Genomic DNA, 23,607 nt, shown 5'->3' on the forward strand with positions numbered 1-23,607 from the left:
AGCTTCCGTATATCTCACCCCCACCCCCATCTCTCTCTGTCTGTCGCCTCTCCCTCGCGTGGAAGTACGAGACGCCCGTCAAACCCTGATATCACCCGCCCTCTTGACGCACCGCCGCACAAACAAACCCTAGTGTTTACGCATAACCGCCGCAGCCTGAGCTCGCCTCTCGCACATCACACCCGACCACATACGACACGACGCACAGTCTATCACCATGAGCGGCAGCAGCGATCCCGAGCGCGAGCACGCCCTTGAGGGCTACAAGTCGAAGCTGCTCGAGTCAAGAGAATGGGAGGCAAAGCTGAAGTCGCTGCGGTTAGATATCAAGGGCCTGCAGCATGACTTTGACGTATCAGAGGACAATATCAAGGCGCTACAGAGTGTGGGTCAGATAATAGGAGAGGTCCTGAAGCAGCTGGACGAGGAGAGATGTACGTGACCTAATTTAAACTGCCCACATGTGCACAGGATCCACTGACAATCCGCAGTCATCGTCAAGGCATCGTCAGGTCCGCGATATGTAGTCGGTTGCAGATCCAAGGTCGACAAGGCGAAGCTGAAGCAAGGCACTCGCGTCGCACTAGATATGACGACCCTCACCATAATGCGCATGCTGCCCCGCGAAGTCGACCCGCTCGTCTACAACATGTCGTTGGAGGATCCTGGCCAAGTCAGCTTCGGCGGTATCGGCGGTCTGAACGAGCAGATTCGAGAGCTGCGAGAGGTCATCGAACTCCCCCTAAAAAACCCCGAGCTGTTCCTGCGAGTAGGCATCAAGCCCCCCAAGGGCGTACTGCTATACGGGCCACCAGGAACCGGAAAGACGCTGCTAGCGCGAGCCGTGGCGAGCAGTCTCGAGACAAACTTTCTCAAGGTCGTCTCTTCAGCTATCGTCGACAAGTACATCGGAGAGTCGGCGCGTCTCATTCGCGAGATGTTCGGGTACGCAAAGGAGCATGAGCCATGTATCATCTTCATGGACGAGATTGACGCTATCGGTGGACGAAGATTCTCTGAGGGTACATCGGCAGATCGAGAGATTCAGCGTACATTAATGGAGCTGCTGAACCAGCTAGACGGCTTCGACTACCTCGGACAGACCAAGATTATTATGGCTACAAATCGACCGGATACCCTCGATCCTGCCCTTCTCCGTGCTGGACGTCTTGACCGCAAGCTCGAAATTCCCCTGCCAAACGAGGTCGGCCGACTCGAGATTATGAAGATTCATTCTGCCAGCGTCGTGACCGATGGTGAGATCGACTTTGAGAGCATAGTCAAGATGAGCGATGGCTTCAACGGTGCTGATCTGCGAAATGTCGTCACCGAAGCGTACGTCAAATCTTACTTCCTACATAATCTATAAAGCTAACATAATGCAGCGGTCTGTTCGCCATCAAAGACTACCGAGACTCTATCAACCAAGACGACTTCAACAAGGCGGTGCGGAAAATGGCCGAGTCGAAGAAGCTGGAGGGCAAGCTTGAGTACCAGAAGTTGTAGATTCATCTTGTTTGAACTCTTTGAAGTCGGTCAGAGCCTAATGCTGGCTATGCATGACAGAGCGGAACGTGACCGTCATGTACGATAATATGACATATTGGTAGCAGAAAAGAAGATTTCCTGCATCCATCCTCACTTTTTGACAATGCCACATCTTCTCGCTTGTCTCATACTCCATACCCTACCTTCTCCACTACTCCGTCTCCCCCAATCTTCTTCTCCACATCCACCACCCTCCCCTCCACAACTGGCACCCTCAACTCCACTTCCCCAAAGTAATTCGCCTCTTCGCTTGTCCTCGTAAACCCCACCCGCTCAAACAACCTGATACTGCGGAAATTCTCCTTGTCAATCTTAACACGTAGATACTTTAGCCGGCTCCCACTCCCGTGCACCTGATCCCCAATACCCCCGCCGCTGGAGGAAGAAGCAGAAGCATCGTACTCGGCCAGAATAGCAGACAGAGAGGTGGTAATGTACCAGATAAATGCGCGGAGTGTTTCGCATGCGAGACCTTTGCCCCGCGCATCGGCCCGCGCGATCATGATTTCGAGTTCGCCGATGAGGGGTTTGGGATGCTGATGCAGCTGTTTCTTCTGCTGCTGGTCCTGTTTTGACGCGTCTTCTTCGTCGGAGTCCGAGTCGGCGTCTGAGTAGAGGAAGAGATTGACGTCGCCGATCATGTGTTGTGGCGCGTCGTGGTGGCCAGGTGTAAGCGTAGTCGTACTTTTTCTCCTTTGCTCGGTGTTGTCTGCTCTCTGCGCTGCTGTATCCGGATGTGTGTTTGTAGAGCCATCTGACGGCGCCGTACACACGATAAACGTCAATTTATCAGCGTCCTCGCGCCACGAACGCTGCATTTCATATTCTTCCGCCAGACTAAGCGGTTCAGATGCAGTGAGCTTTTGTAGGTCCTGATATGTTTATCAACATCCATATTCTTTAGTATAGAGGAACATTCAAGCGTTCGTGTACATACCTCATCTTGCATCCATTCGTGGTACGCGGGCACGTGATGCGAGGAGTAGGGGACTAGGAGGACGCGGGGGGTGATGATTGCTAGGCGATTTTTAGTGATTGGTGTTGAGGAGGAGCGTGGGGAGTGATTACCATCATTTTCGTTAAGTTTCATTGTGGCGTTGATGGGAGGGATTTTGTTGGAGTTGAAAGGATGATTTCTTATTCAAAAACGTTGGAAAAAATCTTTGAACCATCTAGATGTATGATGGCAGCATTGTCATGTGAACTCGGGCTTCAAGATAGTTATCAAAATCGCAGCCTTAATCACCCCACAGCAGTTTCGCACAAAAGGTAACTGGGAGTATGCGTATTGAGAGTAGGTCATGGTTGTTCTGATGTAGAACTCGGAAAGGAAGTCTCGGCTCGATTAGGCAAGTGTCAACCTCGACTTTCCCCCTCATACTCTACCCCCTCTCACCCTCCACTTTCTATGTCTGATATGCGGAAATATTATTTCGGCACTTGGGCACGATTTCTCTGTGAAAACCTCCAAATTGCAGCAACAACCCATTTCACGAGACCGGACAAAAATGCGCGGAGAAGCAGATAAGCCGCCATCCATCGTCCTGTGATCGAATAATCATCTACCTCACCACATACTACTCTCTCAATATTTCATCAATGGAGCAAATCCGTGTCCTGATCACCGGGGGCTGCGGTTTCTTAGGAACAGCCGTCGTCTCAGCGCTGCTCGAGACGAAAAGATTCGAAGTCACAGTTATCGACATCAACCCGCCCTCGCTGGGCAGCACAACCTTCGCCAATGATGTCCGCTATGTTCGGGCGAACGTCCTGGATGCAGAAGCTTTGCAGAAAGTGTTCAGCGAAGCTCGGCCTGCTGTTGTGATTCACACTGTTGGTGTGTATCCCCTTGGTATGCGGCGCTACTCTATGAAGGGTAAAGAGCCCGTGTTCAGGGTCAATGTTGAGGGCACGAGGAATGTCTTGCAAGCAGCCAAAGAGTGCGGCGCAAAGGGGTTTGTGTATACGAGCAGTATTACCGTGGTGCTTGATGAGTTGGACAAGGACTTTAGGAGTGTGGATGAGGAATGGCCGACGGGAAGGGCACATACGAGCTACGGATTGAGCAAGGTACTTATTCCCTCTAAACCATCTAATTCCCAACCATATTCTCCTCAAATCCTTCTGAATACCCTCACACGTCATTCTCTATGATCTCATTTCTATATATCCCTTCAATCCTGGCACAAATCTCACACATATCCAGGCCATCGCAGAAGAGCTCGTCCTCTCAGCAAACACCCACGACTTCGCAACCTGCGCCCTCCGCTCAGCACCCATATTCGGTCCCAACGACGCAGCATGCATCCCAACCATACACTCTTGCATAGCAGCAGGCCAAACCCCTTTCATCCTGGGCACAGGCACCAATCTCCAGGACTTCGTCTACGTCGACAACGTCGCCGACGCGCACGTGCTCGCAGTGGCCAATCTGATCAATTCTCAAACTGCTGCGGGAGAGGCCATGTTCATCACCAACGGGGAGCCCGTCACGGCGAGAGATTTGTGCATAGCGGTTTGGAAGGAATTCGGGCACGTTCCAAAGTTTCAGATGAGGATTCCAGAGACGCTGGCGTGGTGGATGGGGTACGCTGCGGAGTGGACGAGCTGGCTGAGCGGGACGGAGGGTGTACTACTGAGTAGAGGAATGGTAAGTGACGGGTGTCGAGAGCGGTACGTTAGTATCTCCAAGGCAAGACAGATATTGGGGTATAAGCCGAGAGTGAGCCTGGAAGAGGGACTCAAGATAAGCTGTCAGGTAAGTTCTTCTAAAGCTAGCTTGCGAGGAACTTCACCGAGAGAGTTGCTTGACTAACGCTGTCAAGCATTACCAGAAAAAGATCAGTCAGCGGAGCAAGAGGTAACATGGACACCCAAGGGTAGAGCGAAATCATGATAATGATGCCCCCTTGACAAAGAGCAGTAATCCCGAAGGCTAGTATATAAGATAATCGAATGATACAAACATCTCTCTCCTTTTCTAGTTCACCGTCCGTATCACTATCAAAAACATATCTCTCAACTCTTTTCCTCAACTAGACGGATAATGATTTGAAATGGGGACTCTGAACGCTAGTCCACCTGAAAAATCGCCTCAGTCTCCAACGTAGGGTTCTTGACTGCTGAAAGATGCCAAAGGGCGAAGTAAAATTTTGACGTCTCGGCATTTGCAAATGTGTAGAGAAGTAAAGATCATCGCTATCATACGTCTCCATTCGCTAGATGCTGGATATAATTCACACTTCTCCCTCCAGCTACCTAACCTACAACCTCCTCATTCTCCTCGATAATCTCCTCGACAATCTCCTCAATCTCCTCCTGGTGCCCATCCTCGGCCTGTCCCGGTGTCTCTCCATGCTCTGCCTTCAGCTCCAAATCCGCACCTTCATCACGCAGCCTCTGTAGAACCTCCTCGCGCCAAATGTGCCACTCCTCGAGCATCTCGCGACGCGCCTCAACAACAGCCTTATCGGCAGAGCTCCTCTTGGCGACATCCTGCTCGTCGAAGACCTTGGAGTAGTTGCGCAGGTTCTTGCGGATCTCGGCCTGCTCTTCCTTGGAGAGGAGAGTGGCCGGGCGAGGTCGCCAGAGAAGTTGCTTGAAGCCCTCGATGGCATCTTCGCGAAGGAGAGTTCCCTTGAAATCGTAGAGATGGTAACCGTTCTCCATCTGTTGGGATGTTAGTAGGTGTTACATGTAACATAGTCTGCAAGGCACTTACGCGGTGGCGGAAAGCACTCGCAACGGTCGCGACATAGCGACCGGTAGGGTCCCACTCGATGTCAGTGACTCCATAGTGCTCAGCGGTGTCCATAAGCTGCAGATTGGCGTTGAGCTCTTTCTCGCCCTTCTCAGACTCCTCCTTTGGCTTATCGAAGCTGAGATCCCAGAACTCGAGTTCGAAGGACTGTTGCGACTGCAGGGCAGCAATGACAACGAAACGGCCCTTGGGCGACCAGTAGATGGCGTTGCTGTTCTTCTTGTCGACAGTGCGGATGTGACGGAAGTTACCTGGTGCACCACCCTTGAGCTTCTCGGGGGCGAAGAAAGAAACAGCTGTCTTGGGACCAACTGCGGCGTTGGCAATGACTTCGCCAGTTGTGATAAGCACGAAGCGGTTACCCTTGGGTTCCCAGGCGAAATTGATGACGGTATCCTTGATTGAATCGACGACCTCAACAGGCACGCCCTTTTCGCGGACACGGAAGATCTCGAGGTTTGTGGCGAGAGACTTCTTGGACTTGGAGTGACGGTCGACCTTAACGCAGACATAGGCGGCCTCTGATTGCCAGTGTAGCTTCGCATCGGAGACGTTGAAAAGGTTTCGGGTACGGACGATCTCTTTGGATGGAATGGACATAAGGCCCACCTTTGCGGGATTGCTGCCCAGCTCAGGTGTCCAGTAGCACAACAGCTGCTCGTATGCCTTGATACCGTCTCTCCGAGGTGTGGCGGGGGCCCATTCGAAGTCCATGACACCCTCGATTTTGATAGAAGACTTCTCGAGAAGGTTCATTCTGGGTAGCTCGTAGATGGAGATGGACTGGCCCTGGGTCATGCGGGCAACGTACTTGTCGTCGGACGACCACTTGAATGTCGGCCACTGGAGCTTCTTCTTGATAGGCTGGCCCGTTTCGGCGTCCACACCGCCGGGAACGTCAATGGTAGCGAAGGAGCGCAGAGGCTTGCCGGTCGCGACGTCCCAGATGATGTAGTTCTTGCCATCGTCTTCCAGAGAGAGGGAGGGGACCGGGTGGTTCTCGTCGACTTGTAGTGGGCGATGCGACCAGGTAGTGAGATACTGTTCACTCGGCGAGAAATCGACCAGGTTGACGCCTGGATGTGCGAATCGCTTCTGCCTGCTCCATGCCTTGCCGCCCCATAGCTGTACACCCTGGGCGTGCATCGAGGTGAGATAGGTTCCTTGAGGCGACCATTGTATGAAGGACTCGGTCCAGTTCTCACGGTCCACAACGGGCTCCGGCTGGTCTTCCTTCTCGTTCCAGAAGACGCCGACCTTCTCGCCACGGTACATGGCCATCTGGTCACGACTGTCCGGGTCTCCGAGCCACCATCGCAAGTGCTCCTTCTGCTCAAAGGGCGCGATCTCCGGCGCGTGGTATTCCTCGTCGATGCGGCCTTCCTTGCCATAGCGGTCGATGTCGGTGAGCTTGTTTACGGCCATGATGTGCTTCTTGTCAAGGGGTGATCCATTGAGCTGCTTGACGGCTGCGACTGCCTCGGCGGGCGCGCTGTATTCGACAAAGGCATAGCTATGTCGCTGTTAGTTGTGCAGCTCTCCCACTTTCCATGCACAGCCAGGTCACGTACCCCTCCGTCTTGCCGCTCTCTCCAACGGGCATATGCACACCATCATCCTTGACTCTCCCCACACTATTCAGCTTCCTCAGCACAAACTTGACCAGCTTGCCCTTGCTGTCCTCGGGCACAACAGGCAGGCCGTCAATGACGACAAACGCGTCGAGCCCCTCGTCCAGGCGCACCTGGAACTGTTCTTCGATGTCGGCAAAGTCAATTTGAGACTCGTCAAACTCGTCGTCGCTGCCTTCGGGCAGGTTATCGTATGAAGGCGCCATGATTGTGTGGTGGGTGATGTGCTGCGCGACGGCGGGGCTTTTTTGCGAAACTTTGGCGGTAATTTTGAACCAAAGTGCTGCCGGTCCCGCGCTAGTGGGGGAGACACGTGACGTGACCTTTCCTCGCAACCACAACAACCAACAGTGATGTGACTCAGCATAGGCGCTCCAAAATCGGATCGCTCTGTAGCAAGCTATGACTCGGGTCTGATCAAGGTAAGTGCCACTATAAACGGTACTATGAGACACATGATTAACTGATCGCATGGCAACTGCCTTGACTCTGCCATTACTCATTACAACTATTGTCATCGTCGAAAGTGACTCAGAGGCGACAGGAATGAAACTCTCCTAGTCATGAGTCCTGTGACGCAAAAACCTTTGAAACAGCCCGTCGCTGCAAACAAACGCGCCAAGTCATGCCATTGTCTCGTCCGCCGGAAAAGTCGTACAGCGAAGGGAAAGCCTCGTATCCAAGGCAGTCATAAACAACACCTGGCCTTCACAACCCAATCCAATCAAAGTAGATGCGTAGTTCTCTTTCGTCTCTCGTCTCTCGTCTCCCATACAACGCCCATGTACCCATCATCTGTATCAACCCGTTGACGCCCAACGCACGATGCCGCACGCTGCCCAGGGAAGGTATAAACTAGAAGCAAAAAAGAATCGTAAGCGTCGGCTAAGTCTATGAGCCGCGCTTACCATCTGATATATCAAAGTTGGGTGACTTCACCAACCTTCCACCTGCTGAGACGCGCTTCTGCAGTCGTGCATCTCTTTCTCTCGCTCGCTCGGCCGGAGTACTACCATTGCCAGCCATGATGTAAGGGAGTGCCGGCAGTGTGTCGCCGCTGGGATTCGGTTGACTGCCTACCAGGGGGGCCACCCGCTTACCTGCCCGCTGGTCTGTTTTGAAATCGAGATACGAGCGTGCTGAATGGCTGAGTGGGATGGGTGCCGGTAGCGGAGGTAGGTCTGCGCCATTCTGCAGGAGCAACTCGGCAACAGAGAAGGGTTTCCGTATAGGTTGCGCCGTGCTTGGTCGAGACCCAGGACCTGGCGATCCGGCTGGGGATACGGACGCAGAAGGAGATGCCGGGTCAGCTGCGGCGAGTGCAAGGAATACTACGTGAGTGTCTCTGGAGCGGTCACGAGCGTTGGGATTGGCACGCAAAGCCAACGCATAGAGAACATTCCCAATGTCGTTCTTCTTCACCGAAGCCAGTAGCGTCTCTTCAGGAGTCGCATAGTGCGACATCGCAGGGGATATGGGAGCTACATATGCTCGGTCGCTGTACTTTGAGGTGATAAAATGCAGTCTCTGCTCGCGAGTTGACATTGGTCCAGGCTTGAGACTCGGATCCAGTCTAGCTTCCCAAATCATATTACTGATGCGGTTGCCGATCTTGAGTAGTATTTCGACAATGTCCGGCGTGAACGATGTGACGTCCAAAGTTAAGGAGCGGACTTTTGTGATATGGGTACCGAGCGATCGATGAATGCCACTACACTCGATGCAGATGACGATACCAAGATTGATAGACACCCAATCAACTTTGATCTCAGAACCGCAATCTGCGCACACCTTGTTGCTAGGCTCCGCATCTCGCACTTGCCGGAGCAGTTTGCCTTCGTCTCCGAGAGACTCTTCTCTCCGATAGCCTCCAGGCCTGTCGCCAACCGTGGCATGTCGAGCCGGTGGTTTGGACGTGTAGTTGTTGCGGTGGCTGGAAAGCGAAGGACTCTTGCCAGTAAGGACTGACGCAATATCCCGGGTTTTGGATCCTGGCAGCGATTCGGTCGATGGCCTATCGTGTTTGCCCGTAGACTCTACAGCGGTTTGAAGAGCATTGTTGACGGCGTGTATCCATGACTTCATATCATCTTCATTCGTCGCTTGATACACGCGTGTGTACTGAGGTGTAATAACCTCGAAGCAAAATCGACGATCTGCACCGCGTGCTTCCCTGACAGAGGCCATACGAAGATCAATAGGCTCCATGTGAAGCTCGAGACTCTGCTTCCAGTTTGTGTATTCTGAAAGCTTGCCTTGATCTAGCACAATCCAGAATCTTCCTCAAGTCAGCGATTACTTTCGTTGCGATGTGCATATTCAACGTACTTGTGCCAGGCCTGCTTATTCAGACCTTTTGGATCCACATGACTGCCTGGTCTGCTCAACGCCCAAAGAAGGCCTTCTTTGCGATGTGTCCCCGAACCAGCCTCTGCCATCGCGGCGAGGTCCTTCTCTTCCAAGTCTCTAAACCCTTTGAACTTGTCTGGCTGTAGACTTAGGGTTGCTAGATTGGTTTTGCTCATCTCTGGGCTTTGCGGAGAGGTTACAGTGGGAATGCTGGATGATGACTGTGGCGGACTGATGGTGGTTTGGAACACGGGGGCGATACTCGATTTCCGCCCAGGGAGTTCCGCCTCTGGCTTAGAGCCCACTTTGGGAGTACTTCCATTTGCGGCTGATGCAGCTGTGATCGCCGACGGTGGTTCGTCAAAGGTCTTGTTCGTTTTTTCTAATGCCCTTCTTTTCTCTTCGCGTTCAGTCCTCTGAATTTGAAACTCTTTATCTGCCTCCTTGACCTCTGTGCTTAGTGCCTCCAACTGCGGGAGCATGGTTTCTACCTTCTTGGCCGTTTCCAGGTAGTATTTCGCTTGCGCATCTGCGTATCGCGTTAGGTGGGAGAGCACCTCCTGATCCTTCCTTCCACCATGCAGATCTTGCATGAAGGAGGAATAATCGAACCGTTTCAGTTCGAAGTTCCGTCTTTTTGTTTGATATTTGGAGTCGGTCTCGACTCTCTTCTTTTCCTTTAGGGAGTCTTGCCGTTGCCCAAGATAGCGACCGAGGTACTGGTAGTAATCTTTACTCTCTTCCTCGAAAGCTTTCCGCTTGGTCTCGGCCTGCTTGATGTCGACGTTGTATAGCTTGTATATTGGATCAATAATGAGCTTCTGGATATTGGTTGTGTTTGATCGCTCGTAGGCGAGGATCTCTTTGGCAATCTTATCGAAATAGTGATCGATAGCTGGCTGCACCGCGTTGGCATTTGATGATGAGGCCTCTTTCAGCGCGTCCATCAAGTCGGCCATGGCATTGTTGCACAGCACTTGTGCTTCCATGGCGGATTCGGCTCGCTTTAAAACCTTCTTCCACCTTGTGCGCATGTTCCCCGTCTTCTGCTCCAACGACTTCATTGTGGCTCGAAAGAGGGGACCATCATCAGTTTGGCTCAGATCCTCGCCCGGCCGCGAAAGATCAAGCTTCACGGGCAAACTCCCGCTTGTGAGACTCGTGGACTGAGTCGGTATTAGGCCCAGGGCATTCTCAGGTATGGGCTCAAAGATGGGTGACTTTGGAGGGATATCCCACTCTCTGTATTCGTCCGTCGTATCACTAACTCGCGATTCTATCGACTGGGCAGAAGGGACGCGCAACCGGGGAGGAACGTGTAGCTCTAATCGCGGTGATGGAGAGCTAGGGCTCTGAAGACCGCGCGCAGTGTCTGCTAGAGTTAGCCGTGTTTCGTTTCGGTAGAGAGGCTTGGGCGTACTCTGGACCCAGAAACTGAAGCCTGCCAATGTCTCGAGCTTGTGCGCTCGCTGGTCGTATTCAACAAACTTGGCTGTGTCAGCGATTGAAAGGATATGAAGATGACAGACTACAAACACTGCAGCTGGTGCGCCAACCTCCTCCGCGACTCTCGTTGGTCTTGGGCGGGGTCCACTTCCAAGACCACTGAAATTGCACAGAAGAGCTCCCGCCCGTCGAGTAGTCACCGACAAGTTCGACTTGCGGGTTCTTGTGCAGGTTTGGGTTGGCGTGAAACTCGCGCGTCACCAGATTATCCAATTCCCTGGAGCTCGACGCGAAGACGAAGGTGAGGCCATTGATGAAGGTATCGACCAAGCCCGAGGGAGCAATATTCGAATTGCTGTTGACATTGTATATACTGGGGACGGCTAGATGTTGCCGAAGTATGAATGTGAAGTTGAAGGTAAGCTCCTCGTCGTTGGGAAGGCGTATGAGGAATGATGGCGATCCATCGCTGGGTGTAGATGGTTCGGGATCCTACCAATAACATTTAGCATTGCCTGTCGGGTGTAGGCTTCTCTGAGACGGTACCTGAACGTAGTCAATCACACTATCGTCCCCAAATTCTCTCTTTGGGCTGTATCTTGTCGCGGGGAAAGCATTGGGTGTGATGTTGAGGAGCGTGCGATTGCGGGCGTTTGTGATGTTGAGAGAAGCGACCGAGACTTTGCCCAGTTAGCAGGGGATTCACAAGCTGATTGCTGATTGAGACGTGGGGGAGACTACATACATCGAGTCTGGTCGCGCAGATACAAGGCGCCTGCCTCGCCTGCCTTGCTGTTGACAGCTCCCATGCCCAAGGATAGCTGTTCGAGCTTGGTGGAGGTGTGGGATGCGGGACTCTCTCGTCAGGTCGCCCAGGTGGCGCTGATAGTTGTGGTGGAGTGCGGAAGCATGCCTGGCCCCGAGATAGGGAGACAGCTCTCAAAGGTCTGACGCGAGCCTCTGCTAGTCTGCAGGGTGGTCGGCGGCTGCTTAATTAATATGGGGTGCCGGGGCGCGGTTCGGTTTTGGAGGGGAGGTAGGTAGCGAAACAGCGCTATGTTTAGAGGTGCGCGGGGTCGAGTCCGGCTATGTTTCTGTATATCCCTAAAATGTTGGACGGGCTAACACTGAGGGAGGACACGGGGAGAGAGACGGGGAGTGTTGCAGAGTAATCAATGTCAGTCTGGATGGGCGCGGTGTGGGAGGGTCCACGGATCGAAGAACCAGTCCTCGGTCGCGCGATGCAGATGAGAAGTCAACTTGGGTGGGCTGTGTCGATCACACACACACACACACACGCACACGCACAAGGTAGGCGGGACCGCAGTGAATGAAATGCTTCTTCCCGCACGCTACAGACGGTGGAAACGGCGTCAGGCAGGAAGACACATAGTGAAACACGAGACAAAGCCGTTGGTGGTGACCTCTACAGGGCGCTCGCTCGCTGCCTACGGAGACCGCAGCAGCCACACACACACACAGCTTGTCTTCTGCACTTCGTCACCCACCCTCGTCACCCCCGTCGTCTTGAACAGGCAGAAGTATTGCTTGCATGCATGACCAACGGTGTCTATTTCCATCGCAGGAGCACACATGCGTGCAAGCAGGCAAGCTTGAAGCTTCCCCACCATGTGCGAGGCGAGAGGTGTGCCTGACTCGGTACCTTACCGCTGCATCTTGGAAACAGCCCTGAAGCCAGGCACACACTGCGAACGAATGTCGCGCTGGAGCTATGGCGTGGTGGGCATGGGCTGTCGCTTGAGTCTTTGCATTCATCTCATCGTGGACCCAACGATAGCACCGGGATTTCTTCCCGTTGTGTGCTCCTTGCTCATCTCTAGAGGTTAACTTAACTCAGTCAGCGCAATGACATGCATCGCCCGCTACCCAAAAAGCATCGATCCTCGATCCAACCGTCCCTGCATGTCTGTCCAATCAGAACCCCCGCCTTTTCGCCGCCAATTTGTACCATCAACGTCCTCGTCTCCATCGCAACTTACGCTGTATATACCACCGTTGACATCCAGGCTTCAATGAGCATATGAGCCATGGCATTCCGCTCGCCCACTCTCCGTCATGTCCTCCGCCAGCCCCTCTCCAACCCACGCTTTTGCCAACGACGCTGGGCACAGGTCCAAGACGTCCGCTTCCTCGCAACCCACGACGCACAAGAGCGCATCTTGGCCAAGTACAGGGAAAAGCTAGAGTCCAAAGCAAAGCAAGAGGGCGTCAAGGACATCTCGGAGCTGAAAGAACGGCACAAGGACAAGATCAATGAGCTGCGACAACAAGCCATTGTACCCGGGGCCACTGGGCCGCTGACACCGCCGCCGTCACCACAGGGTGCATCGCCATCATCGCCGAGTTCAAAAGCACAATCGCCCTGGCCCTCACCACCTCCCCCGCCATCTCCCCAATCACGCAATGCGCCTCCCCCCGGCGTCAAAACACTAAACTCCTTCCTCGACCTGCCCAAGATCCGCGAACTCCCCGAGAAGGAGATCCAAGCACTGTGGCGGCTACGGCACGCATCCAATCCGCAGTCGATACACTTCTCCGTTCCCGCGACGACATTCCGCTCGTTGCTCGAAACCGCGAAACGCCACCCCTCATTCGTTCTCCCCGTGCCACGCGAAATTCCAAAGGAGAGCGCGGACGGTGTACCGGCCGAGGGGGAAACACAACAGGCTGCCGAACTGCATTACCTGCAGTTTGCACACCCGCATGTCGACACGACAACACTGCTCTTCACATCGCTTGCCGAGTTTAAGCTAAGAGGCGAATTCGCAAGCCCACACACCACCATCACTTTCCACCAGGAACTAGCAGATTCTCACAACCTCGTCCTGGGACAGGGCATTGTCACAGAGGGGAACAATGTCAGCGTCGACGACGCAAGGTGGCTGGTTATGTGTATGCAAAAGTTCTACGTTCAGAGCGAGGAGGGCAAAGGGAGAGAGGCGCTGTTGCACCAGTTTACGCGAGGGGATAGCGGATTCAAGGTGGAAAGACTGATCGACGAGGCTGAGAAGATCTTGTAATAAATAAATAGAAGAGTTGTATTATGAACTGTCAGATAGCTCAGGCTAGATACCGCTACTACGTATGTTTGTATATCCTCCATTAGACATATCATGACGTCCTGAATATAGATAGCTTGTCCCATCAGCTACTCGTACCACCATACGTAGTCCCCGAAAGAATGCTTAGACTACGACCTCGAAGTAGTCGGTGACCTTGGTCTGCTGGAAGAACCAGACCGATGGAGCCGTGACCTCCCCGTAGTAGCGTCGAACTTGTCCCGGGAGGAGCATGCCAGAATCAAACGCCTTACGATTCTCCTCATAGTCATCCTCAATCGGAGGTCCACCGCCGTAGGGACCCACATTTGCCTCCTCGTTCCCCTCTTCAGGTTCTTCATCGTCATCTTTAGGAGGGAGGACCCCAAGCTCGAACAGCTCGTGTTGCATGTCCATCATGCGCTCCATGTCCGACTCTACGCCGGCTGGGCCCACAAGGACGTCGATGGGCTTGTAAGGCGGGCTAAATACTGGCCAGCCGCAGTGCAGACAATAGGTCGCTGGGTGATTGGGGCAGGGCGGCGGGCAGGTGCATGAGCGGCTGAAGACGATGGAGCGGTCAGCCGGGACGCCATCCTTGTAGAAGGTCTGATGGAGAAACTGGGCAAAGCCGGGGAACAAGCATGCGTTATCGTGGAGGCGGATCTTTACGTGCTTGACGGCTTTAGCTTCGACGAGCTGGACTAGGGACTTCGCAACTGGATGGTCGCAGAAGATGATGTCCCACGGGCAGAGCTTCTCATAGAGGCAGTCGGAGGAGATTAGCACGACGAGATACTGGAGGTGTACGGCGAGGCGAGTAATTGCTTTTATGAAGTGAGCAACCCGTCTCGCCGCCTCCTTGGTAGGGGTATCGGCGCGAAGGTAGATGCCCAGGTCGGTGAGATAGGGCATGTAGCGTGTGTGGATGGGAAAGCGCCAGAACATGCCAGGCTCTCCTCCCTTGCCAGTGCAGAAGACGAACCTGTTCTTCGAATACATGATGGGCATGGCTTCCTCATAGTATCTGCGGCATGTAGCAAGGATCTGCCATGGGATGGGGATTGCCCCCTCGAATTCCCTCTCGTCCAGCGGGCCAAACTCATGGGCTCCACGGAACACAATCTTAGGCCACACAACAAGGAGTTCCTCGAAGATCATGAGGCGAATTTCGGTAGGAAACTCGCTGAGCAGGTCGTGCTTTTCGAGTGATAGTGATGCAAGTTGACGGACGGCAATGTCCAATACCGGATTGCATTGGCCGGGAGCGAAAGCTTCATTGACTCGCGCAATTTTGGAGAGTACGTTAGGCATGGTAATGATAGTGAATGCCCCGAAGAGTTCAGATGTCTTTCATAGCCAAGTCAGTAGTCAGAACCGCATTCAGCAGCCAGTAGGCAAGAACTTACTTGACTTTGAAGCCCTCAGGGTCAGCGCGCAGATTCGACTCAGAAGTTCGAACAGAACGCCTCGACGCCGCAACTCCGAAAATGCAGACAGCACGATAAAGCAGTGGTCACAATGCTGGCGGAATCCCGTTATCGGCCGCGACCATTGACTGCCTATTATTGTAACATTAGCAACCAGTGCTATCTCCGTGGTGTACTCCGGTGACTCAATGGTCTTCTGCAGCCTTGGAAGACGCAGGCCACATGGACGAACGTGCTGGTTCTGTACAACAGAGCATCTCCATTCCCGGGCCCAGTGAGTCTTACTCCAACAGACCCGCGGAGCAGTCAACACGATGAGGAGAATAAACATACCTGAAAGACCCTCCGAACTCCCGTAATGCAAAGACGCACGAAGAAGACAAAGGAAAGAGTCGACAGAGGAAACGGATGCGAGGAGAGAGAAGAGAAGCCCTGGAGGGCGAGGGTAGAAGTAGATTGAATGACGTTGACCGCTCCGACCACCATTACGGCAAGTGCCCCCGTGCACGCGGTCACTGAGAGCAGGCGGCAACTGCAATTTACCTCACCTCCCAATGCAACGCCAAACATCTCCAAGTGACCACTGGATCGCTTTGAGCAATCATGTCCGCCGATCACGTACGATATGTTTACAACTACTCCGCCCTTCACCTCTTACACGCGTTCCTCAATCTCCGAACCCAGCACGCCCAGACTTTGACGCTTTTTGATCAGATAGGTGAGCTAAAGCTGGTGTAATATGAAGTCTTCTCCTCTCCTAATCCGTTGCAGCATCGCTTCATGAAATACTCGTATGACTCTTCGCGATTAACGGCTCGCGTTTAGGCTCGCAGATGCCCTGGGCTACAGACGAACTACGTTTCATCACTGCAGTGTAATGTCAGTGCTACTGCGAGCGATACCATGGCCGTCTAACTAGTCGGGTATAACTCACTCTATGTTCAAGTTTAGAGCAGTTGCATGATATGGGCTTACAGTCAATAAAGTCATTGATCAACTGTGACGGCTAGTAGTTGCAATGACACGCATTCATTGCGTCCGAATGTTTGACTATTCTCTAGGGATAAGTAACCTGTAGTCCCGGAAGGCTATTTGATATTTAGGACTAGAGGCAATGAAGGGTTAGGGCTGGCTTGATGTGAATCTGCGCCTTCATCGTAGCGGATTGCCGTACTGGTGATTTCTTCCATTGGAGCTTATAAATGAGCTGCTATCGAAATACCGGGATTTCGTTTGTGGCTCGGCGTTGCAAGTCCTTGTAGACGTGTTGGAGTGGGGAACGGCAATACAATTCCAATCCCGGGGTCGTGAATCTTGTCCAACAGAGTCGCGCCCGAGATCAGAACAAGATAACTGTTTGTGAACCAATTTCGTGTCTTTGCAAAGTAAACGGAGGAGGGGTTACACCACCTGCAGCCCTGGGTATCTAGGTAGGTACTTAACCGCGGTTGGCTAGGACTGATTTGGAACCAACCAGGGGTCCATCCAACGCGCGTCTTGGCTTCCATCATACATTCGACCACCACTGATTGATTCATCTCACTTCTTACTCCTACTTCCAACAACAGACAAATAACATATAATTATGTTGTCAGCCCGTGACCACCTTCTTGGTATACCAGAGCTCCTGGAAGCCATTCTTCTTCACCTTGGTCATGTTGCCCCGCCAAACGAGCTACTCCGTGCACAGCTCATCTCGCGGCGAGTCCACACAGCCATTGCATCTTCCCCACGAATCCAACAGCTACTATTCTTGCGTGCCGAACCAGCTGATAATCCGAAACCATGGAGAGCTAACCCTCTTCTCCGCGACCTCTTCCTCCCTTGGTTTGTCGGCCCACTACGTGAACGCTGGACGATGCCGGATTATGATTCTTTTCAAATGATGGATTGGACGTCAACCAACAGGGACGCATTTCTCCGGGCCGAAGCGAGTTGGAGGAAGATGCTTGTATTCCAACCGCCGCCAAAACAACTATCCGTCGTCCGGTTTTGCAATGGACAAGGCGGCGACTTTATAGACGAAGCCACAGTCTCTTTCGCTGACTCTGCATCCGGTGGAGTGACTATGGGTTTGATCTATGACCTTTCCGAGTCTTTCGTGCGCGAGAATCCGGTTAGTCAATTTGGAATCTCATTGAAGACCTCTGCGACAGGACCGCCACGAATCGCATTACATTTAATATATACTTCGCAGTGCTGTCCCTCATCTCCGAGTAGTCCGAGGTTCATGTCGCAGGGCGCAAAGTCTCAATGCGAGATTGATATGCTGGAGTGGCAGCTAGAAAAGGAAGTTGTCGAGGAAGGGAGCTTGGAATGGGGCACAAGGTCGAGTATTGATTGGGAGACGGACTTTTCGGTAGGGCGAGGAGTCCTCAATCTTTGGGAGTGGGAGGAGTGGAAGAGGAAGAGAGCACCCATTTCAGACCTGGTTTCGGATGTGCGGTAACGTGTCAGCACCGTGCTCTGGTCTCTTGGATACCAACTGCTCTACGCTTTTCAAGATATTATTCTCCCTGCTTGCTCAGGTAATGTAGGCCTGAATAGATATTATATTTTCGCACTTTTCTCTTCAAGGGTCAACTATTTGTTGTAAAGAGAAGTTATACAGATACTAGAAGTTACCTCGTGGCTAATATCTACTTGCAACCTAAAAGATCTCATCACTAAACACCTTCGAGGTCCTGTGTAATACTCCATTGCAGCATATGTAGGCAGTCAGTCCAACCATAGTTTCATTCAGCGACGGGCGTCTGTTGTACAAGAAAACTGCCTGAAGATAAACGCAAAAACTAGAGGACAAGACGAGTTTCGAACCGTCGAGCCCCATACGACATAAATCGCCAAAAAAGGAAGTTGGCTTGCTGAGTGGAGGTCTCAACGCCCGGGGATAATTCCGATGCTGCAAGTTGAATATTCAAAAATACTAAAATATATATACACATATAAATGTTTTGTGAGTATCATCATGATACAGTGTGTTGGCTCATGGGACCCAAGCAAATGGCTCCTCCTTCACTTTGCCTTCACTATACCTAATATTACTGTGGACGTCATGTATTATTGGCCACGCTAGCATGCTTTTCCCGAAGCAAACGGAGCGCATGAGCTTAGAGTAATGAATTGATGCACGCGAAGCTTGCCTGTTGCGCTGTTGTCGACTTTTCTATGTAGCCACTGAACTCGCAATCATACTTTCACCGCCAGATCGGCGCAATGAACGACGCGAAGGTCTCTACTGAGATCTCCCCAATGCATGGATTAGAGAAGACGCCACTACCGTGGCACGTAACGCACCTGGACAACGAGGTTCTGTCGGGCAATGTTCATAGCACGCGCGCTGCGAAGGCCGAGCTCGACAAGAAGAGAGTGTCGTGTTTCGTGTCTGGACAACGCATGCATAACTGACAACTGCTAGGCGTGGTCAGTATATGTTGGATGTCGGATTCGACGCATTCTTCCACTTTGTATGTCACGGCGCGGAATTCAGAGTGCCAGTCGCAATCGCATCTCAAACGAGTGTCTTTCTAAGATGTCTCTACGAAGAAAAGGCCAGTGAACTGACTTAAATGTCAAAGTGACCGTACTGACAACATGTAGCCGACACTGCGCGCCATACAGGTTGAAGTAGTGGACTCCATCATGCCCTACACCATGGACCGTATCGTCGAGTTCTGGCACCTGTTTGGTCTACACATCCGGAACGGGAAGAAATTATGTCACGCCAAAGATCCTCCTAGCGATCTAGCTCTCGCCGACGTAACTGAAACGAAGACATCGATGGACGCACTCATGGACATACTTGATGCGGGTTACAGGTTGGAAGATGCTGCCCTGATACGAGCAACACTCGCATGCATGCGGTTCCGTATAGTACATGGCGGCGTTGAGGCTATGGAATGCGTGGATGCCGTGCGACGTGCATATACAGTTGAAGTAGCCTTTAGGGACCAGGCCGGGGTGCAGAAGCGCATTCTGCTGACAGCTGCACTTTCTCAGCGATCAAGCCTGTGCTTCCCTGGTACTGTAAGGGATGCGTTTTCGAAGGTTCTCGAGTGCCAAGAGTTGAGGGACGATTGGGATGAAGCAAAGAGGTGGCAGGACAGGAAGTCATAGTCGGACCGCATGGTGTGAGATCGAAGAAGGAAATGTGATGCAACATTCCCAAGCTATCCGGGGGTCAGTCAAGATGCAAGCTTGTGCGTCACTCATGGACAATCGTCGCCAGCAACAGCTTCAAGCCTGGAAATATAACATAGCCCTACGCCCCTCCTTTCATTGAAAAATAGGAGCCTAGCTCTACATCCAATATCTCTTGCCTTGTCCCAAACTATGCCACAAGGTTGAGATCATGGGGAAGTTCTTCTGTGAGGTATGTAACGAGGGCTAAGCTTCGCTACTGATTGAATTAGCTATACCCGTCGAGCAAAAAGTAAAGTAGAACGATTTCGACGAGCTGATGCGAACAATATGGCTGAGTCTCGTGGAAGCCTGAAGGCATGAGGTTTGAACTGGTACCTGGTCCAAGCTCTTCCGATTTCAAGCCGAGGTCCATCATCATAGCTTCCCATCAACACGCGATACAACATCGCGACGCTTTCTAACGCTACTTGACGTCCTGCCTACACCTTGCGCCATATCTACCTCAATGGCCTCGCCAAAACCCTACACCTATCCTTTCGCCGCCTCGCCGGACATAATACGCTCCCACCAGAAAGACGCCTATTTCAGTGGCGTCCTTCTCGACCAGCTGTCCACGCTCCTCCGTAAATTATACGGCGCACGCATCGCACACACTTATGTATCAGAAACGCGTGTCCTCGGCGAACTGCTGTATCTTGGCCTCACAACACTCATCGGCAACCGTACGCTAGGGGAGGAGTATACGGATATTGTGCAGGTCGAGAGTGAGACTGGACGGTTCCCGGCACTAGGGAGAAGGGCAGGGTACATTTTGGGATGTATATTGGGACCCTATCTTTTGGGAAGATTACTACCCAAGCTGAGAAGGAGGGTGAAGGCAAAGTTGGAGGCCAACTTGAAGGCGTATGGGAGACAGATGGCAAGGGCACAACATCACGCCAACGAGAGTGGGAGCAACAAAGCTGTATCAAGACCACTGGGCATGCGGATACAAAACTACATCCTCCAGAACCTCGACACCATCACCTCGCCATCACCGGTATACGCGCTCTCACTCGCGACATTTTATTTCTCAGGGAGCTACTACCACCTCTCAAAACGCATATGGGGTCTTCGCTACATATTCACGCGCCACGTGCCCGACAGCGATAACCGCGCGGGCTACGAAGTTCTCGGTGTACTTCTCGTTCTCCAAATGGCCGTACAAGGCTACCTCCACCTACACAATACCGTGACAAGCTCGACGGCAGCTGTTGGCGGAGGCCACCCAACAAGCACATCAGCGCTCGTAGGCGGCGGCGCAGAAGTCTCCCTAGACCCAAATGCATATAGCGCCAACAACGCCCTCTTATTCGATGCGGCAGCAACACATCCTGCAACCCCTCCTTCAGACATACAGAAGTGGACGCACACACCAGCAGCGGACAAGCCGCGGTATGAGTTGGGGGATGAAGACACCATGGGGTGGATTGGCGGCGGGAACAGGAAATGTACTCTATGTTTGGAGGAGATGAAAGACCCTAGTGTGACGACGTGCGGGCATGTGTTTTGTTGGACGTGTATTAGTGATTGGGCGCGAGAGAAGCCGGAATGTCCGCTTTGTAGACAAAGCTGTCTGGTACAGCACGTACTTCCACTTCGAGGGTAGTACGACAGACAAACGAAATGCAAACGAGTATAGTCTAAACTGTCTATAATCTCCGTGGCACTATGTTGAGCAGTCGATGCGCCAAAATGACTTGCTGAACTCGAATCGGTCGTCCTATCACAGAATCAGCATGTTTGTTCCCTGTGCGACGGAAGCGCCGCAAGGGGTCAATTCAGCCTTGGAAAAAGTCCCTGAGCACCCAGTTCTGCGATATCAATCCCTTACGTTCGTAGATAGACTCCTCGTTATCGTATAGCAACAGGTGGCCGGTTAGCTCGTGGTGCCTAATGTAGACATTATTTGCTTCTTCTCCGCAATCTTCGGACGGTTACAGGACCCACTTTTAAGTGTCATGGCTGCCTGACTTCCCCCCTTCCTCCTTCCCTCCCTCCCGCTTAACCCGGAACCCGTCAAGCTCTCTTTAGACGGTGATTTATCTTTTGTACTTTGCTTCTCGTGTTTCCATCATCTCATTACGCACGTTTCGCTTTGCGCTCGCTGGCTGCATATTCCGCAAGATCGCCTTATCCGGAGATAGCGTGACGTAGACGCGACGCGACGCGTCTCCCTTGAATTCAACCCCATTGGAAGCCATCCGGCATCGCAACGATGGTGAAGAAACCAAAGCCAAATTTTTACGCCATCCATTTGCCCTGCTCTTACGCGGGTGTGTATGAGGATTGGTCAGAAGTGAAGCCGCGCATAGAGGGTCGGGGAAGGGCAGAGTACAAGGGATTTCAAACCCGTCACGAGGCTGTGTTCTTCTCTGAGACCGGATACCAGGGCCAGAAAGCCCTAAGATCATCTGGACGACCAGGTCCTTCTCGAACTCCAAGCCAAACTTTACCGCCAGCTCGGATGCAGGCGTCGACACCTTATCCGACTACCTCGATGAACAAGCCCAATGAACAGCCTAATTATAACACGGAGGAGACCAATGGCGAAAGATTTGCAGATGTTGAACATGAAAGTGCATTCCGCAAGTACTATGCCGTCGCTAACGGCAGGAAACCAGGCCTGTACGTGACTTGGGACGGGGAGGGCGGTGCAAAGGAACAGGTCACTCGCTTCAGCAATGCCAAATTCAAGGGCTTCGAAAATCGCGAAGCCGCTATCCACTATATGTGCAAGAATGGCTTCCTGCAGGATGAGATAAAGTCCTTTGGCATGGCATTCAAGGCCCTGGTGAACTTCACGCCTCGACCGACTGCACCGTTCGAGGATGAGTTCCGACGCTATGCAGCATCACAGGACTTGTATGGCCCCGAGATGCGTAAAGCAAAGATCGATGCGATTCGCGATGACCTTATTCGCCACTTTTTGCCTAACGGCATTACAGTCGATCAAGAAGACGAGGAAGAAGGAATTATTTTGACGGAAGACCAAACGCTCAAAATCTACCAGGGGATGTGTAGATTGGCGGGTAAACATATACCAGGCGACATCGACGAATGTCTCTGGGAGTTGAAAAGTCAACCATTTGTCAACATTATGGATTTCGTAAACACCTTCCGTACAGGCGAGCGGGTCCGCACATTTAACAGTTGGGACGACTTCGTTAATTACACCGTCAACGGCCACAGAATTGACGTACAATATGCGAAGGATAATGAGTTCCTGGCACCACTCTTGCAAGACCTCAGGAAAGGGCCCGGTTCGGTTGATCCGACGAGCGTTAGAAGGGCTTTCATTGCCAGAAGAGCTGAGAGAATGCGTGCACGCCAGAGGTATTTGCCTCCAGTGAAGCGAGAGCCATTGACTACACTTCCTGAAGCGAGCCTTTCGCCTCCAGCATCCGACTTTTCGCCGCCTCCATCTAGATCACCAACACCAGATCTAGACCCTCTGCCAGAGCTGGATAGCCCACGGTCAGCGTCCGACGAGTCAGAAACACCATCCATCTCCCCAGCCCGAGGTTTAGATCCTTTGACACCGGCTTTCCTTCATGCTACTTTAGCACCCAATGAACCTCAAATCAAGCTCGAACCATCGAGCCCAACTATGCCTGCCAATCCTATTCCACCACCGAAGGCCGCCCAAGTTCCACTTGTGCGAGAGACGCCAAGCACCCCAACGAAGCCGCGTCGCATCCAGACACGCTCTTCTACGAAAAGGGCACGTGCTTTACCGCCTGACGCTGAACTACCTGGTACCCAAAGGACGAAACGGAGGAAGACACAGGGCAAACCTGGCTGCCATGGATCTGATATAAGAGGTTTCTTTCGTGCAACATGATTTGTGTTTTTCACCCCCTCGAAGTATATTTGTTTTGACAATTTCTGGATCGCTGGACGTTACAGGCTTATCACTTTCAACCCCTGTCTTTGTATACTGAATTTCTTCTTATCCCCGAGGTACCCGTCTTTCTATGCTTTTCGGACCCTACGTATGTCATTTTGTTTACTTTCGCGAAATTTAATCAGATTCAAATGACATGCTATAACAAACGTGCTCTTGAAGAAATTTTTGTTGCACGTCCGTAATGCCATAAGTTTGTGTTCCGCAAATGATTAATGTGGCCTTTTCTGCTGAAGTTCGCGCGTTTTCTCTACGACTGTAGCCTTTCTTAGTTCCTTGACCAAGTCTCCCGATA

General features: G+C 52.3%; 11 protein-coding genes across 11 annotated transcripts; 7 read left to right on the plus strand and 4 right to left on the minus strand.

Annotated features, from left to right (window-relative positions):
* Positions 1 to 217: 217 nt before the first annotated feature.
* K460DRAFT_355371 (26S protease-like protein regulatory subunit S10b) lies at positions 218 to 1,506 on the plus strand (the record flags this gene model as incomplete). The annotated part of the gene is made up of 3 exons (XM_040931877.1): positions 218 to 434; positions 492 to 1,335; positions 1,386 to 1,506. The coding sequence occupies 3 exons, from the start codon at positions 218 to 220 to the stop codon at positions 1,504 to 1,506; spliced, it is 1,182 nt and encodes a 393-aa protein (XP_040788125.1).
* Positions 1,507 to 1,673: 167 nt separating this feature from the next.
* Positions 1,674 to 2,784, minus strand: K460DRAFT_337907 (uncharacterized protein; the record flags this gene model as incomplete). The annotated part of the gene is made up of 3 exons (XM_040931029.1): positions 2,617 to 2,784; positions 2,486 to 2,565; positions 1,674 to 2,420 (listed from the first exon to the last, which is right to left on the minus strand). Exons 1-3 carry the CDS (start codon positions 2,636 to 2,638, stop codon positions 1,674 to 1,676), a joined length of 849 nt encoding a protein of 282 aa, XP_040788126.1. The 5' UTR covers positions 2,639 to 2,784.
* Positions 2,785 to 2,944: 160 nt separating this feature from the next.
* K460DRAFT_366429 (C-3 sterol dehydrogenase/C-4 decarboxylase-like protein) lies at positions 2,945 to 4,524 on the plus strand. Its single transcript, XM_040933370.1, has 3 exons — positions 2,945 to 3,618; positions 3,755 to 4,306; positions 4,374 to 4,524. Exons 1-3 carry the CDS (start codon positions 3,148 to 3,150, stop codon positions 4,410 to 4,412), a joined length of 1,062 nt encoding a protein of 353 aa, XP_040788127.1. The 5' UTR covers positions 2,945 to 3,147; the 3' UTR covers positions 4,413 to 4,524.
* Positions 4,468 to 7,145, minus strand: K460DRAFT_312110 (eukaryotic translation initiation factor 3 subunit B; the record flags this gene model as incomplete). The annotated part of the gene is made up of 3 exons (XM_040930204.1): positions 4,468 to 5,217; positions 5,270 to 6,821; positions 6,880 to 7,145. The coding sequence occupies 3 exons, from the start codon at positions 7,143 to 7,145 to the stop codon at positions 4,807 to 4,809; spliced, it is 2,229 nt and encodes a 742-aa protein (XP_040788128.1). The 3' UTR covers positions 4,468 to 4,806.
* Positions 7,146 to 7,830: 685 nt separating this feature from the next.
* Positions 7,831 to 11,543, minus strand: K460DRAFT_283732 (ArfGap-domain-containing protein; the record flags this gene model as incomplete). The annotated part of the gene is made up of 6 exons (XM_040928678.1): positions 7,831 to 9,217; positions 9,268 to 10,660; positions 10,709 to 10,775; positions 10,825 to 11,226; positions 11,281 to 11,414; positions 11,480 to 11,543. 6 exons carry the CDS (start codon positions 11,541 to 11,543, stop codon positions 7,831 to 7,833), a joined length of 3,447 nt encoding a protein of 1,148 aa, XP_040788129.1.
* Positions 11,544 to 12,630: 1,087 nt separating this feature from the next.
* On the plus strand, positions 12,631 to 14,160 carry K460DRAFT_366432 (ATP11-domain-containing protein). The gene has a single exon (XM_040933371.1). The coding sequence runs from the start codon at positions 12,783 to 12,785 to the stop codon at positions 13,773 to 13,775; it is 993 nt and encodes a 330-aa protein (XP_040788130.1). The 5' UTR covers positions 12,631 to 12,782; the 3' UTR covers positions 13,776 to 14,160.
* Positions 13,941 to 15,107, minus strand: K460DRAFT_405822 (uncharacterized protein; the record flags this gene model as incomplete). The annotated part of the gene is made up of 1 exon (XM_040936886.1): positions 13,941 to 15,107. The coding sequence occupies one exon, from the start codon at positions 15,105 to 15,107 to the stop codon at positions 13,941 to 13,943; it is 1,167 nt and encodes a 388-aa protein (XP_040788131.1).
* Positions 15,108 to 16,759: 1,652 nt separating this feature from the next.
* On the plus strand, positions 16,760 to 17,859 carry K460DRAFT_366434 (uncharacterized protein). Its single transcript, XM_040933372.1, has one exon. The coding sequence runs from the start codon at positions 16,809 to 16,811 to the stop codon at positions 17,670 to 17,672; it is 864 nt and encodes a 287-aa protein (XP_040788132.1). The 5' UTR covers positions 16,760 to 16,808; the 3' UTR covers positions 17,673 to 17,859.
* An 872-nt stretch (positions 17,860 to 18,731) lies between these two features.
* On the plus strand, positions 18,732 to 19,681 carry K460DRAFT_366435 (uncharacterized protein). The gene has a single exon (XM_040933373.1). It carries the CDS (start codon positions 18,866 to 18,868, stop codon positions 19,337 to 19,339), a length of 474 nt encoding a protein of 157 aa, XP_040788133.1. The 5' UTR covers positions 18,732 to 18,865; the 3' UTR covers positions 19,340 to 19,681.
* Positions 19,682 to 19,808: 127 nt separating this feature from the next.
* On the plus strand, positions 19,809 to 21,215 carry K460DRAFT_366436 (uncharacterized protein). The gene has a single exon (XM_040933374.1). The coding sequence runs from the start codon at positions 19,872 to 19,874 to the stop codon at positions 21,012 to 21,014; it is 1,143 nt and encodes a 380-aa protein (XP_040788134.1). The 5' UTR covers positions 19,809 to 19,871; the 3' UTR covers positions 21,015 to 21,215.
* A 408-nt stretch (positions 21,216 to 21,623) lies between these two features.
* K460DRAFT_405826 (uncharacterized protein) lies at positions 21,624 to 23,249 on the plus strand (the record flags this gene model as incomplete). The annotated part of the gene is made up of 1 exon (XM_040936887.1): positions 21,624 to 23,249. The coding sequence occupies one exon, from the start codon at positions 21,624 to 21,626 to the stop codon at positions 23,247 to 23,249; it is 1,626 nt and encodes a 541-aa protein (XP_040788135.1).
* Between the last annotated feature and the right edge of the window lie 358 nt (positions 23,250 to 23,607).

Source organism: Cucurbitaria berberidis (assembly GCF_010015615.1).
Source record: "Cucurbitaria berberidis CBS 394.84 unplaced genomic scaffold K460scaffold_3, whole genome shotgun sequence".
Lineage (NCBI taxonomy): Eukaryota > Fungi > Ascomycota > Dothideomycetes > Pleosporales > Cucurbitariaceae > Cucurbitaria > Cucurbitaria berberidis.